The 13,404-nt window shown below is 47.9% G+C and overlaps 2 protein-coding genes across 2 annotated transcripts; both read right to left on the reverse strand.

The window, feature by feature from the left end:
• Positions 1-1,826: 1,826 nt before the first annotated feature.
• Positions 1,827-3,847, reverse strand: HOXA6 (homeobox A6). The gene is made up of 2 exons (XM_054642390.1): positions 3,412-3,847; positions 1,827-2,086 (listed from the first exon to the last, which is right to left on the reverse strand). Exons 1-2 carry the CDS (start codon positions 3,845-3,847, stop codon positions 1,827-1,829), a joined length of 696 nt encoding a protein of 231 aa, XP_054498365.1.
• A 6,811-nt stretch (positions 3,848-10,658) lies between these two features.
• Positions 10,659-12,586, reverse strand: HOXA7 (homeobox A7). The gene is made up of 2 exons (XM_054633793.2): positions 12,211-12,586; positions 10,659-11,156 (listed from the first exon to the last, which is right to left on the reverse strand). Exons 1-2 carry the CDS (start codon positions 12,584-12,586, stop codon positions 10,873-10,875), a joined length of 660 nt encoding a protein of 219 aa, XP_054489768.1. The 3' UTR covers positions 10,659-10,872.
• Positions 12,587-13,404: the final 818 nt, after the last annotated feature.

Below are 13,404 nucleotides of genomic sequence, written 5' to 3' on the forward strand. Positions count from 1 at the left end.
GCGGGGGATGGCGGCGGCTCCGCGGGGTCGGCCCGGGGTGACGGCCCCCGACGGCGGCGCGGAGCGGCGCGGAGAGGCGCGGAGCGGAGCGGGGCTCGCCGCCGCCGCCACCGGCACCGGCAGCGGCAGCGGCGGCGAGGCTGCGGGGCTGGCGGGCATTGCTCCTCCGAGCCGGGTGTGCAGAGAGCGCTCCGCTTTGTGCCTGCCTTGTCCTCCGTGCGGGGGCTTTTTTACACCGGTTCACAAATCCTATCGGATCCGTTCTCGGGTGCTGGCAAGGCTTATGTCCCTTCTACATATATATACATAGATTTATAATTTCCCCCACACTTATTCCCGTGCCGGAGCTTTCGAGAGGCAGCCGGGTCCTGCCGATGTGAAATGGCAGATATCTATTAAAGATGAATATCGTGCGGCGTTTTTTCCAACTAGGGGGTCAGATTCCAGGCGACTTTACGGCTGCCGTTATTTCATCGCCTCTCGGAGAGAAAAAAATCCTCTAAATGCGGTGGTGGCCATTTTGCATTATATTCTCCAGATCTGGCTTTTAAAACATTTAGAGTGGTAGCCCAAATTGTGCTGCCTTCCAAACAAAAGAGCCTCGATGCGTATACAAGTGCATTTGTACACAGCTTCACATGCACACTCATGCACACGCAATATAATATAGAGAGATATACATATATATTAATCAATGTTTTTTCTGCGCTTATTTTACTTTTACAAATCTCGAAGTAGAAGCATTTTATGGCAGCTATTTTTCTTCAAAGTAGCAATTTATTTTTTTCCAGTGCTAAGTAATGCGAATGTGAATTAAGATACCGCAGAAGCAGGAAAGAAAACCCCTAAGTTAATAAGACCTTTTCTTCAAATAAGAAGGAGAGGAAGGAAGGGAGGGAGGAAGGAAGGAAGAAAGAAAGAAAGAGAGAAGGAAAGAAAGATAAAAGCAAAAAAGATCAATCTAAGCTCACGAAGCTCCAAGAAATGTAGTCCATAATTCAAAGCCCCTTCAGTGCAGAGCTGAGCTCACCAAAACCTTAGCGTAAGCTCAACGGGAACCACAGAAAATTGCCCGCTTCGAAACCTCTTCCCTCGCTTCCCCTGAAGTTTAACGCCGAGTTTTTACTTTAATTCTGTAGTGCAGATTAAGCAGTTTAGCGGCATTAAAAAAAAAACAAAACAACTCCCTGCAATTCATCTTTGCTTTAACTGAAAGTTTATACACAGGGATTTATACAACGTTTTTTAAAAGCAATTTTCTTCCTTTTGCTATTTAAATATCTTATACATAACTAAAACTTTTTTCTCCCTTGCGGATCATAAACTCCCAAACACAGAATAACGAGATGGCCCGCCGTAACGGGAGCTAGCAAAAACATAAACCAAATATTTTCTAAAATCTCTTCTCTTTCTACAATATAAGCATTTCTAATTAAAAAAAAAAAAAAGATAAAAAATAATTTGCTTATCTTTTCTCACACAAGCACACCAGGGACACCCACACACTCACCCATTTGAGATGCTAATCTCAAACATTTAAAATTCTGGGCCAATTCTCTAATGCTTTAACCGACGCCATATACGCTTTAGGAAGGTGGTTACATACATACATGCCTGTAGCTCGAAAGCTGGGGCTTCCACATATATTAGAGTAAGTCACAGATGATTGCAAATATACATCTTTTAACCAAGCCTTTTGGGGATTAATAGACTGTGACAAACCTATAGGATTTCAGTAGCAGAAGGAACACAATGTAAATAATAATAATACTAATAGTAGTAGTAAGCGCTAAGGAAAGGCCTGGTAGCGTTTATTAAACGTGGTTCTACTCCCCTGACTTTTCCTCTGTTTCTTCGCTGCTGGGCTGTGTGGAATTTATGAATTTGTTTTCCTTTTTCCATTTCATCCGCCTGTTTTGAAACCATATTTTAATCTGGCGTTCAGTAAGGCAGAGAGCGTTTGCAATCTCAATACGTCGTCTTCGGGTTAAGTATCTGTTAAAATGAAATTCCTTCTCTAACTCTAGCGTTTGGTATCTGGTGTAAGTTTGCCTCCCTCGTCTCCCATGTGTTCCATATACTGTACCTGTAGAAGTAAAGACAAAACGATCGCATTGGACAGGGCCCACTGATTTCAGACCAGAAAGAGCGATTAGAATATTCTGCCTCCTTTTGCAGGCACAATCACGGGGAGTGGGGGAAGCTGCTCTGGTTTCCTGGAGGCTTTTTTTTTTTTTCCTTTTTTTTTTTTTTCTTTTTAAAATTCTCTCTTTTCCTTTTCTCCTGCCTGACGAGCTGTAAATGCAGATGTGCAGTGTGCTTACGGGGTAAGTGGGATACAAAGAGGCTTTAAGGTGGACCTGGGGAAGGTGCAGGAGGTGGCACGGTGCGAGTCGCTGGGCAGAGGCTGCTCTGTGCGCGCTGGGAGCCTGTGCGCACACACAGGCACAGGCACACGTGTGCTACCCGGGAAGCCTCACGCATGTTCTGTGCGTGTGTGTGTGCACGCACATGTGGCTGTGTTGACACAAACACACAGCCATTGCCATGGCTGGGACTGCAGAAGGTCTCTAAGTATAATTATAGACATCAGCTAAAGATCATAGAAGAGCGTTTTGCCATTTGCTCCGGAATTTATTGCTCTTGAATGCAAAGCAGCATCGGAATGGTCTTGCTAAAAGTTTAATTTTCAAAAAAAGGAGTGAGACCTACCCTGCTGCAAACATAAACTCGGGAGGATGGGAGAGAAGGCGAGTCATTAGCGAACACTTGAAGTAAACGTTTAAATTTGGGATTATAAAAAATAAATGTCACCCCAGTACAACCCTCCCACTCCACCCCCACCCCCCATTCCCCCAGCACCACTCCTGTACAGAATAGTTCAATTATGTGAAGTTCACTCCTAAGTCTGAAAAAATTCGCGATGCCATGGAAGTGCGCCCACGGCCCCAGAAACGTGCTCTCAATATCCAATACTCACAGGCTAATGAGCTGGGGGAGGGGGGCGAGGAGGAATGTACCACAAATGCTTTGGATCCTCAGTACAGAGGGCATATTCCATGCATCGCTCTCTGACAATGAGGAAGCAGAGCAGAGGCTTTGGGATGGCTTTAAGAGAGTGATAAAAGTGCTTTGTTCCTTTTTTTTTTTTCCCCCTACTTTCCAAAGATTCCCCTGTAACTTTCACCAGTAAACCTACATACTGGGACCTTGGCCACCATTCCCTGGGTGCCAACGTGCCAGATCTAAACCTGCGAAGGTTTCATGTTACATATTGCCCTGCAGGAACCGTGTTTCTCCAGCAATCTGGACTTTATCTAGCCAAAAAAAAAAAAAAAAAAAAAAAAAAAAAAAAAAGAAACTTTTCCTTTTCCTCCCCTCTCCGCCCTTGACTGCACCGAGATGCCTTACCAGCGCAGGAGTTCATCCGCTGCATCCAGGGGTAAACAGGGCTCGTGTACTTCCGGTCGGTGCCTTCGTCATTTATAATTTTGGCTTGGCCGCCGCTGGTTTTGTACTGTTGATCGGGAGAAAAGTGCAGGTAGTCCCCGGGCCCCCTCTGTTTGCCACTGCCGGAAGGAGAGGCGCTACTAATGTCCTTGTCCGAATAAAAACAAGAGGCTCCGTACTCATAGGAAGCCCGACTGCAAGCAATGACGGTGTTGGACTGTTGGTAGAAACAAGGTGAGGTGTAAGTCTTGTCCTGCAGGCTGCTTGCCCCGTACGAAGCCGGAAAATGCCTGAGAGCATCATAGCCCGCCGGGTACAGGGGGATCTGCCCGAGGAAGGAGTCCTGGCCCCCGGGCAGGCTCCCCGGGAAAGTGGGATTCACAAAATAGGAACTCATTTGCTCTCCCCCTCTCCCGGACCGTGATTTGTTGTGTATTAGTACATCTGGCGATAACTATTAGGAGTCATCGAAGTGGTTTGTTTCTGGATGGCCGAGCGCCAAAAGCGACAGCAGAAAATAGGAGCAGCTGACGGCGGGGCGGCCAATGGGAGCGCGCGCGGCGCCCGCTCCCCCGGGGCCGCCGCCACCGCGCCGCCAACTTACCGGCAGCCCCGGCCCCGCCGCGCCGCCCCGCGCCCGCCGCGCTCCCCGCGCAGCCCGCGGGACCGGCCGCGCCCCCGCCGCGGCACCGCCCCCGCGCGGGAAAATAATCCAGTAATAATAATAACAACAACAGGAGCGGCGATAATTCCCGGCAGCGCGGGCGGTGCGAGAGCGGGCAGCGGGGACACCCCCCCGGCTGCCGGAGGGGTGGGGAGGGGGGCGCCCTTAAAAGTTGGAGGCCCCACGGCGAGGATTCGCGCAACCCCGTGGGAAGGGTGGGCGAGCCGCCCCCGGCGCTCCGGCGGAGGGAGGGAGGAGGGAGGGAAGGAGACGGCGGTGGAGGATGCTGCGAAGGGAAACTTTGGAGAGGAGGGAGCACGTGAAAGGGGGAGCGGAGCGCCGCGCAGCCTGGGGGGCGAGGGGGGGACCCGGCCTCTCTCCGTTTTGGCGTCGCGATGCCACAACTGCATCCAAGGATTTTTAAGCTATTCTAAAACGTATTTATTTGCATCCAAGGATTTTTAAGCTATTCTAAAACGTATTTATTTATCCATTCAGTCGAAAATTGCCCCTCCACTAAGGCTTCCCTTCGGAGCTCAGGGAGCCCGCCCCAGCGCCGAATCCAGCTTTTGTGAGAGAGGCTAACGCGTCCTGCAGTGGAAGAGGTCTCGTATCTTAATGAACATCCCCAGCATTAGGAGGTTGGGGCGGTGGCCTTCTGGGGAGTGGGATTTTTGATTTGCACCAAGTGCCCGAGGAGGCCTCGGGAAGAGCCGCATGGGCTCCCGGCGCCCCCCGGCAGCCCAGATGAAGTTCCATGTGTCTGTTCTCCCCAAGTCTGCCCTCCTCCCGCCAGAGTAGAGCCGAGGGTATCAAACATTCAAATTCAAAAACGAGCCAGTAGGACTATTCCTAATTAATACAACCCCTCTAGTGACTCAGCGGAAGCCAATCGGTTTCGTTGTTGCTCGGAATAATTTGATTAAACGTAGATTTGTGTCTTTAAGAGGGGAAGAACAATACACGAAACAAACATTTCCACCTTCATTTTTCAATATGGCAGTTACCCCATAGCGGAAATATAATTCTTGGCCCAGGGCTCGGACAGTAACTGTTCTGATGAAATTCGCTGATGCGGGTTTAATTCAGCCGTAACCCTGCAGTTGCTGCAGATAACATGGGGTTGTTCATTCCAATATGTGTTTACTCATAATCCCTGCCCATTACAACAGATTGAATGGACTAATTTTAAACGCGCTCTGTCACGTAAAGTGACATTCGTACGAGCAGCGTTTCCTAAAGCAGCTTTCAAAGGACAGTTTTGTTGTTGTTGGGAGACTATTTGTCTCATTTCCGGGGGCAGATTACGATACCTATAAAACAGTAGTGAGTTAAAACATCGCTCCACAATAGTTTGTATTGTTTGCAGTCTCAGCTGGACTTTCACATTCAGATGTTGATTGCCTTCGGGTTTTTTTTCAACTTCCTTAACCTCTTCAGCCCAGCTAATCAACAAACACACCTGGTAGAATTACAGCTCACTAGCTGCATGCTTTGAGAGGTCATTTCAGAAACATGTATTTCCTGAAAAGCAGATTTCTCCGGAAAAATAAGGGGTTTTTTACTCGGTGAGAATAGAGTTTAAAAAGGAGGAAACTCCAGCAAGCAAGCACTCATACACAGCATGCTAAATGCGAAAAGGCTTTTAAAAGAGCATATTTTCGCCAGTAAGTCAGAACGAAAACGCACCATGAGAAAAAGAATACTCGGGACAAACAAACCCCACCGGCCTTACTTCCAAAAAGTTGTGGGCAGACGATCTTTTGTTTGAATCCATCACACGAAGACCAAAACAAATTTTAAAATAAAAATCTCTCCAGGCTTAGTTATATTTACATTTTGTAGCATGAACTACAGTCTGATTTTTCCCCTCCTCCATTTCTTTTTGTTTCTTTCCCGTTTTTCAAGTTACTGTTTGCGTCCAAACCAAGTTGTGAAAGCCCGATCGCAGGCAGCGAAAACATTTATTCGCCGATCCCATAACACGAAAAGGAATGAAATCTGCACGTTTGCCTGACTGGGTCGTGTTCGAGTAGTTACAGTGACAGCCAAGCAATCTGCACCGCAATCTCTGCTTCAGTCACATTCAGGCGTCCTTTCCGCTCCTCCCCCTACCCCAGAAAACCCCGAATCACAATAATCTGCTGCCCCCCAAGTCTGCCGAGGAAATGTCCGGCCTGGACACATTTCACAGCAGTTTTCCTTCGCCATTCCCGCCCCCACTCTGAAAAGCAGAAAGAAAGCCAGTCGCTGCATTTTGCCACTGCAACAAAGTCACACTTTGCGGTACCTGTGTATTTCATACCCCGTTTATTTGTTTTCGTAATCCCACGCACCCCCAGCACCTCCTCCACAGAACATTCCACCTTCCTCCTCCCGCCGCAAACGCGTCCGCGACCCCAGCCACTTTCGGATACAGGTGCGGGAGTAGTTACCCTCTTAAGCTTAAAAGCCTCCTTCTCTTCGTATATAAAACCACTTTCAAATCATCCTCGTGCTCGCCAGCGTCATCAAAACCAACCTTTAACTAATAGCTCCTAATCCAAACAGTTTGGGCAAGGCGGACCGTTGTTTAGACTGGCGGGGTACAGAGAGCCCGGCCGGGGGGACGCGGGCGGGTCCTCCCCAGCCGGCTCCCACCGTGGTAACTTGCAGTTGACACACACCGAGCTAGAATCGGAGGGGAAGGGGAGTGGGCAGAGCCGGTCCTGCCGGAATATTTTGCCCGGGGGCGAGCTCCGATACTCCCACAGAAAAAGGTAGGCCGCATTATTATTTTTTTTTTCCCCTCTTGGTCTTTTATTTGGGCTCCCCCGAGCAGCGCAGGCTGCCAGCGCTGCTGTTCCAGGGGCTGCGGGGGCCGCTCCGCTCGGCGCCCGCCTCCGCCGTCCCGCCACGCCGTGGCAGCACTGAGCACCCGCCACCGCAATAAATAATCCGGCGCTCACTGCAGCTCCAGTCCGGCGGATACCGCAATGCAATGCAAATCCAGAGCTTTATCAGCCCGGCGGCACAGCCGGAGCCGGGGCCGCCGTTTAAAGCCTTCCGAGCCGCTCTTTCGCCGTGAGGAGGCGGGAGCGGAGCCGGGCGGCAGCGGCGGGGGAGCCCGGGGGCGCCGTCCCCGGGTCCTCGCTGCCCCCCGCCGGCGCACACCGCGGGGCACCGGCCCGCCGGCCGCCGCTCCCCCGCCCCAGCGCCGCACCGTAACAGTCACAACAAGGAGAGAAAGGGGGGGGAAAGCTCCGTCTCCGGCGCTGAAATGGGTTCAGCCGCCGCAAAGCCCGCTCCGCGCACCCGAGGCGCGCAAGCCGCCCACGCCGCGAGCCGCCGGCAGCGGACCCACGGCGGGGCAAGGGATTTATGCAGGCAGCGCTCGATCTGATAAAGAAAATCTAAGCCACATTCGCGCCGTTTCCCCCCGTCTAGAAATAACCTCCCGGACATGGCAGAGAAGCTAGGAGACATTGTGCTGTTTGGTTGTTGTTTTCCTTTTTTTTTTTTTTTTTTTTTTGAAATAGTAAAAAAATAAATCACATCTAAATTTCTTCAACCGCAAATGAAATTTAAGCTAATGAGTTAATACTGCGAATTAATATTAAAAAATGTTTGGGGATATCACTTTTTTTCCCCCCGTGCTGGGAAAAAAAAATCCCCTCCACTGATGCTGTAAAACTGAATTATTAGAAAATAACCTGAACGTCACAATATACCCCTGCCTAAGGCAAAAAGAAATCAACTTCGTGAAAAAAAAAATAAATCCGCCGCTTCCTTGCTAAATCACATAAAACAAACATTTTATTTAGGCATATTTTTGCATGCACTGCCTAAGTTAAAATCAGCTGAGCTGCAGCCATCTCTATTTTTGGCCGGTAACATTTCCATTTGGTTTAATTGCACATGTCTAATATTTAAACGTATTAAACCATTTTTCCCTGCTTACAGTAGTGTCATATACATTTCTCACCTTTTAGGTTCTGGCTCACAGGAGCCCCTGCGACTTTGACAGCTGTCGCTTTGGCTGCACAGGAGACGAATCGCCCTCCTTTTGGTGCCAGAAGAAGCAGGAAATTAGCCAGGTTGCAAGTTGAAAATCTGCCACGCCAGTGCTTTGAATCCAATATGCCACACCTTCCAGCGGGGGAACTGGAAATTGCCATCCCGGATCTGTGTTCTAGGCGGCTGCTTATGCCGAACCTCAGCACACTTTGTTCACTATTGCCTTACAAAGAACAAATGAAATGGGGATTGAAAGCCAGAGAGATCCGAAGCAGGACAGAGCTCAGCAAAAGAATGCGGCTCTATTCTCGCAAGGGAAATTATAAAAAAGTTCATGTTCACGGTTACCATCCACATGACCGACAACGACCAATGGAAAAACCGAACAACTCATAAAGTTGTATTGCAAAGTTGTAAATTTTCATAAACAACAACGGATTTATGGCCTTTTCCTCATCACTAAGAAGAGGCAGGTCTTAGAGAGGCGCCATCTTACCACAGAGGCAGCCCTGGAGTTTTTTAAAAGACCTAGACTTTGTACTAATTTTATTAAAATAACAATTAGTGCGTTGACCAGGAACGGAGTGTAGTAGAGAAAAGGGAACTTCAGCGCAAATAATACTCCAGGTCTTACCTGTATTTACCCGGCCGAATAAAAGGACTTTTCAGGTTCGATTTTTTTTTCTTTTAATTAGGAAAAAAAAAGGTGGTGGTGGGGGGGTAATATTAGATCTCATTGATATTACGTGGTACCAGGCAAAAATAAGACGTTTTCTAAAGCGGGGCAGTTTTGCCCCATTTTCGTGCTACCGTGATGCCCCCTGGCCCCCGAAAGCCGCACACACAAACCACACATGTACCCCATCAGATCATTTACACTTGGAAGTTTCGTCTTTCACTTTCTGTTCATTACAAAATATTCTTTCACTGCATGAGATTTCGACTTGATCGCCGATCGTCTGGACTGGGGTAATGACTGCAAGAGGACACGGGAACACGGTGGAAGGAAGCTCTCCCATAAAGAAGGCTTTCCGCTTTATTAATCAACAACGCTAGAGGAAAAAAATCACAAAGTCGAGATAGAGATATTGACTGATTCCTATCAATTCATCACCTTGGTGGTTTTTTTTTTTTCCCTTTCTGATTACCGAAAAAAAAATGTTTAGTGGTCTAATTTCTTTATTAGTCTATGTAATATATTTTTTGTTGTTTCCCTCGAACTGGTTCCTTAATAAAGAAACACATTTCATTGTCAACAAGCATATTTATTTTCTGTGTAACATAAAACACATTTATCGTGGGAGATAGTTGAACACGGTATCACTTCCAAAGAGAGTTCACAGACATTTTTTTTCCCACTTCCAATACTTACACGGCATATCCAAATGTTCACAACGAACACACCGAAACACATTGTAACATACAATTTGTGAATAAACTTTAGTCAAACCTTCAAGACGGATTTATACAGAGTTCTTAACAATACATCATGCTACAAAGTTTCCAAATTAATTACATACTTCCCAATTTATGACATGATCTTACAAATGAGGTTCAAGACGAATATAAATGACAAAAAAATTACAATATCTGCTATTGTAGGAAAATTCATGGTATTACATATTAACACGTTCAGATAATCAGGACAAATAGTTTGTGGATTTTTTTTTTTTAAAGGTGGTTACATGATCATTTAAATTCACTTTTCAAAGAACACTTTCCGCTATATTAAGTAAGATCAATGTAGAATAAGAAAACGGCCTTTAGCAGAAGCAGCTGAAGGTAGAAGCCAACGGGAGATATTAAACCGCTTTGTACAATATTGGCGTGTGTTTGCTTCCTCTCTCGAAATAGCAAAGAATCGAGAACAAAGATATATTGCAGCATATGGTTTTCATTTATAATTGCTTTGGAATAAATATATTATTTTAAATTTAAATATATTCAGCCTTTTCGGTACCAAATTCTATACCAAAGCTATTGATGCGTGCTTTTTGAACGACTACACTTACATGTCTAAAAGCATTTCGCGATTCACATCAGTAATCTTGTAACATCCTTTTGACTACTAAAATACAGTATACTTTCGAAGATAGGTAGGCAGAGCAAGATATATAGGTAGGTAGTCTGGAAAATAGGTAGTACAAATAATTGCTGTAGATTGTAGTGGTTTGTGGAACATTTTCCCCCCCTTATTTGCTGTTTAACCTTTTGTTAGTGTAGCTGTTACTTAAGATACTTTTCTAACAACAATTAAAAAAAAAGAAAACAAAAAGAGAAGTGCAGAGCTACTTATTCAAAATTAGGTAGTTTTTCTTAATGTCAGCCTAATGCACTTTTCCCCTTACACATGATTGGGACTATGGAGTCAGGTAGTTACTTCGGAAGGTCACGGTTTACTATCTGTGCAAGCAGCAGTTCTCCCACTGAAATGTCCCCTGAAGAAGCCCACCCAGGTTTGGGTTAATGGAGATTTAAAAAAAACCAAGCTGATTGTAAGATGCTCTTAGGAGATATTACCGAAAGGTTCGGCATAGGGCAGGTTTGGGGAGTATGGGAGAGTGGAGAGAAGGCTGGAAGACCAGCCCAAGAAATGTTTTCATGTTTGCAAATGCTTGCTTTCAAGATGATCATTAAAGGGAACTGATTTCTTTTTTAATAAAAAGTCTCTCTTTTTTTTTTCCTTTCTCCTTTAAAGGGAGCTTTTCCAACTGTCATGTGCACACACTATTCTAAAAGATCACTTCCTCGAGTGGGACTCCTTAGTCTTCCTCCTCTTCGTCCTCTTCCACTTTCTCGACAGAGGCTGCTGCTGACGTGGGCTCATTGGGAGCCGGGGTGCTGGAGCTCTCCTCCTTGTGCTCCTTCTTCCACTTCATCCTCCGGTTTTGGAACCAGATTTTGATCTGCCTCTCCGTCAGGCAGAGGGCATGGGCGATCTCTATCCTTCGCCGCCGAGTCAGATAACGATTGAAGTGGAATTCCTTCTCCAGCTCCAGGGTCTGGTAGCGGGTGTAGGTCTGGCGCCCTCGCTTCCTATCTGGACCTGAAAACAGGCACACACACGGCCAGGAGTTAGACAAGAAGAGAAGTGGAAAGTTTTCTCTTTTTATTTTTCTTATTGATATTTTTAATAAAAAAATAAATAATTAAATAAATAAACAAGCATACAAGCAGAAAAGTGGCCGAGCCAGAGTGAACGATCCCCTTCTTCGACTTCCACCCGCCCCCCCACTTTGCCCTAACAAAGACATTTCAGCCACACGACCTGCCCTGCTCAGGCAGGGCAAAAATTAAGTTGCTCGAGACCTAGAAAAAGTGAAGAGAAAGCGTTCAGGAGAGGAGGTGGGGGAGGAAATTGCTTTTGGGAGGAGGAACTTTTCCCCCAGGCGATGTATTTCCCTAAAACCTTCCAGACTTTCACGTTTCGCAAGGGGAAATAAAAAGCTGGAAGGCTGGGCTGTATTTATTTTATTTTAATGTCGTGGGCTCCCCCCACCCATCCCGCCTGGATCGTAAACAATACATAGCATTTAGCTCCAGAAGAGAGCTCTCCTTTTTCACACACACACTCGTGCCCCAGTGCCCCCTCCCCCCGCCGTTTTCCTGTTTAGTACATTTCTATAGATTCTTATCTCCGTGGAAAGGGCAGGGGGGACGAGAGTGGCACGTCTCGGCAACGCGAGCTGGCAAAGTCCTCGACACGCCGTCCCTCGCTCCCGAACGCCTCTGTCCCCTCCGCCTCGCCCAGCGAGCGGGATTTTTTTTTTCCCAACTTCGACAAGAGGGTAGGGGAGACGCTTAATCCGTGGGGGCCCCGGGAGCCCGCAGCCAGCTCTCCGCTTTTTCATAGCAAACAGCGCAAATCAACTCAATGCTAAAAATTCCATAGCAAATGGAGTTAAATAAATTTACGAGGCTAGAACCCATTAATTGGGCAATAAAAAGTTTTATGATACTCATTTACATACAATGCCACGGGCTTTCTACGCAATGGCGCCTCGGCTATAATTAAAACCATAAAGGCTGTGCTGACAGTAATCCTGGCGACACGCTTTGCCTGGCTGCCACGGCTCCGAGCCCTCTCCGCTCGCCCCTACCTGAAGACCTCATCCAGGGGTATATCCGGAAATTAGGCTCAGCCTGGTTGTGCAGGTTGCTTTCCTCCGCTTTCTCACAGCTGGGTTTGGTTAGCTCATTGCAGAGGACGGGAATGTTCTGATCAAAAGAGGAACAATGCAGGTTGTAGGCATCAGAGCCCAGGCTGTATCCGGAAGAGAACGGGCTTTGATATATGGTACTGTTCACATTGTACAAGCCGGGCATGGAGGAGGCGAAGGCACCCGCGCCTGGTCCATAGCCGCTTCTCTGGGAGTTGCTTGCAAAGGAGCAAGAAGTAGGCTCCGCATTTTGGAAAAGAGAAGCCCCCGCCGTATATTTGCTAAAAAGCGCATTCACATAATACGAAGAGCTCATAATTTTGACCTGTGATTTGTTGTCCGGCAGGCTTCAGTGTCGGTTTTACGAGGTAGCGTGATATATGATAACATTACACCCCCAGATTTACACCAAACCCCATTTTCTTTTGGACCGAGCTGCCCGCAGCACGTGACCGGTCATGTGACGCCGCCCACCAATCCCCGCCCGCCTCACAGGTGGTGCCGGCCGGGGCCCGACGGTGCCCGGCCATGGACGGGCCGGGGCCGCCCGCCCGCCAGCGCCCTCAGCCGCCGCCCGCCCGGCCCCGGGGACACCGCGCCCCGCCCGGGCGCTGACGGACCGCGGGGCGCTGGGAGAAATCAGGTTTTAAAGCGTTAAATGTGTACGCGTGGAGTTATCTGTGTGCGCCAGGTTTAAAGGAGGTGGCTCCTCTCCGCCCCCCCCCCTCACCCCGCGTTGTTTGCGCGTTGTAATGGTAAGAAGCAGGCGGCCACCCTGCACAGGGTGTGCCAGGGCACCCCCGCCGGCCCCCAGGGGCTGCCGAGCCGCGGAAATCAAGGCGCTTCCCAGCAGCCATTCCCCGAGGGGGGGCGAAAATCACAGTTGCCCTCCCCGGGAAAATAAAGGAGGGAAAACACTGAAAAAACACTCCAAAAAACCCCAAACCCCCAAACAAACAACGACGTCCAACTAAACAAAAAACTCCCACCCAACAACAGGACGCACAAAAACCCCCTAGGACCCACTATGAATAATGGCCAAAAAAAAAAAAACTAAAAAAAAAATTGAGGGCTCAACTTTCTGAATGTCTCAGGAAGAAAATACAGAATAAACCGAAACTCTAGAGTTGAAGA

The sequence above is a fragment of the Agelaius phoeniceus genome, chromosome 1, assembly GCF_051311805.1.
Source record: "Agelaius phoeniceus isolate bAgePho1 chromosome 1, bAgePho1.hap1, whole genome shotgun sequence".
In the NCBI taxonomy this organism is placed as follows: domain Eukaryota; kingdom Metazoa; phylum Chordata; class Aves; order Passeriformes; family Icteridae; genus Agelaius; species Agelaius phoeniceus.

Excerpts from the sequence above, each read along its gene's own strand:
- HOXA6 (XM_054642390.1), bottom strand. The coding sequence starts at position 3,847 with ATGAGTTCCTATTTTGTGAATCCCACTTTCCCGGGGAGCCTGCCCGGG. Across the intron at positions 2,087-3,411 it reads GCGGATGAACTCCTGCGCTG|GTACAGTATATGGAACACAT; the intron begins GTAAGGCATCTC and ends TTACTTCTACAG.
- HOXA7 (XM_054633793.2), bottom strand. The coding sequence starts at position 12,586 with ATGAGCTCTTCGTATTATGTGAATGCGCTTTTTAGCAAATATACGGCG. Across the intron at positions 11,157-12,210 it reads CCCCTGGATGAGGTCTTCAG|GTCCAGATAGGAAGCGAGGG; the intron begins GTAGGGGCGAGC and ends GCCTGTTTTCAG.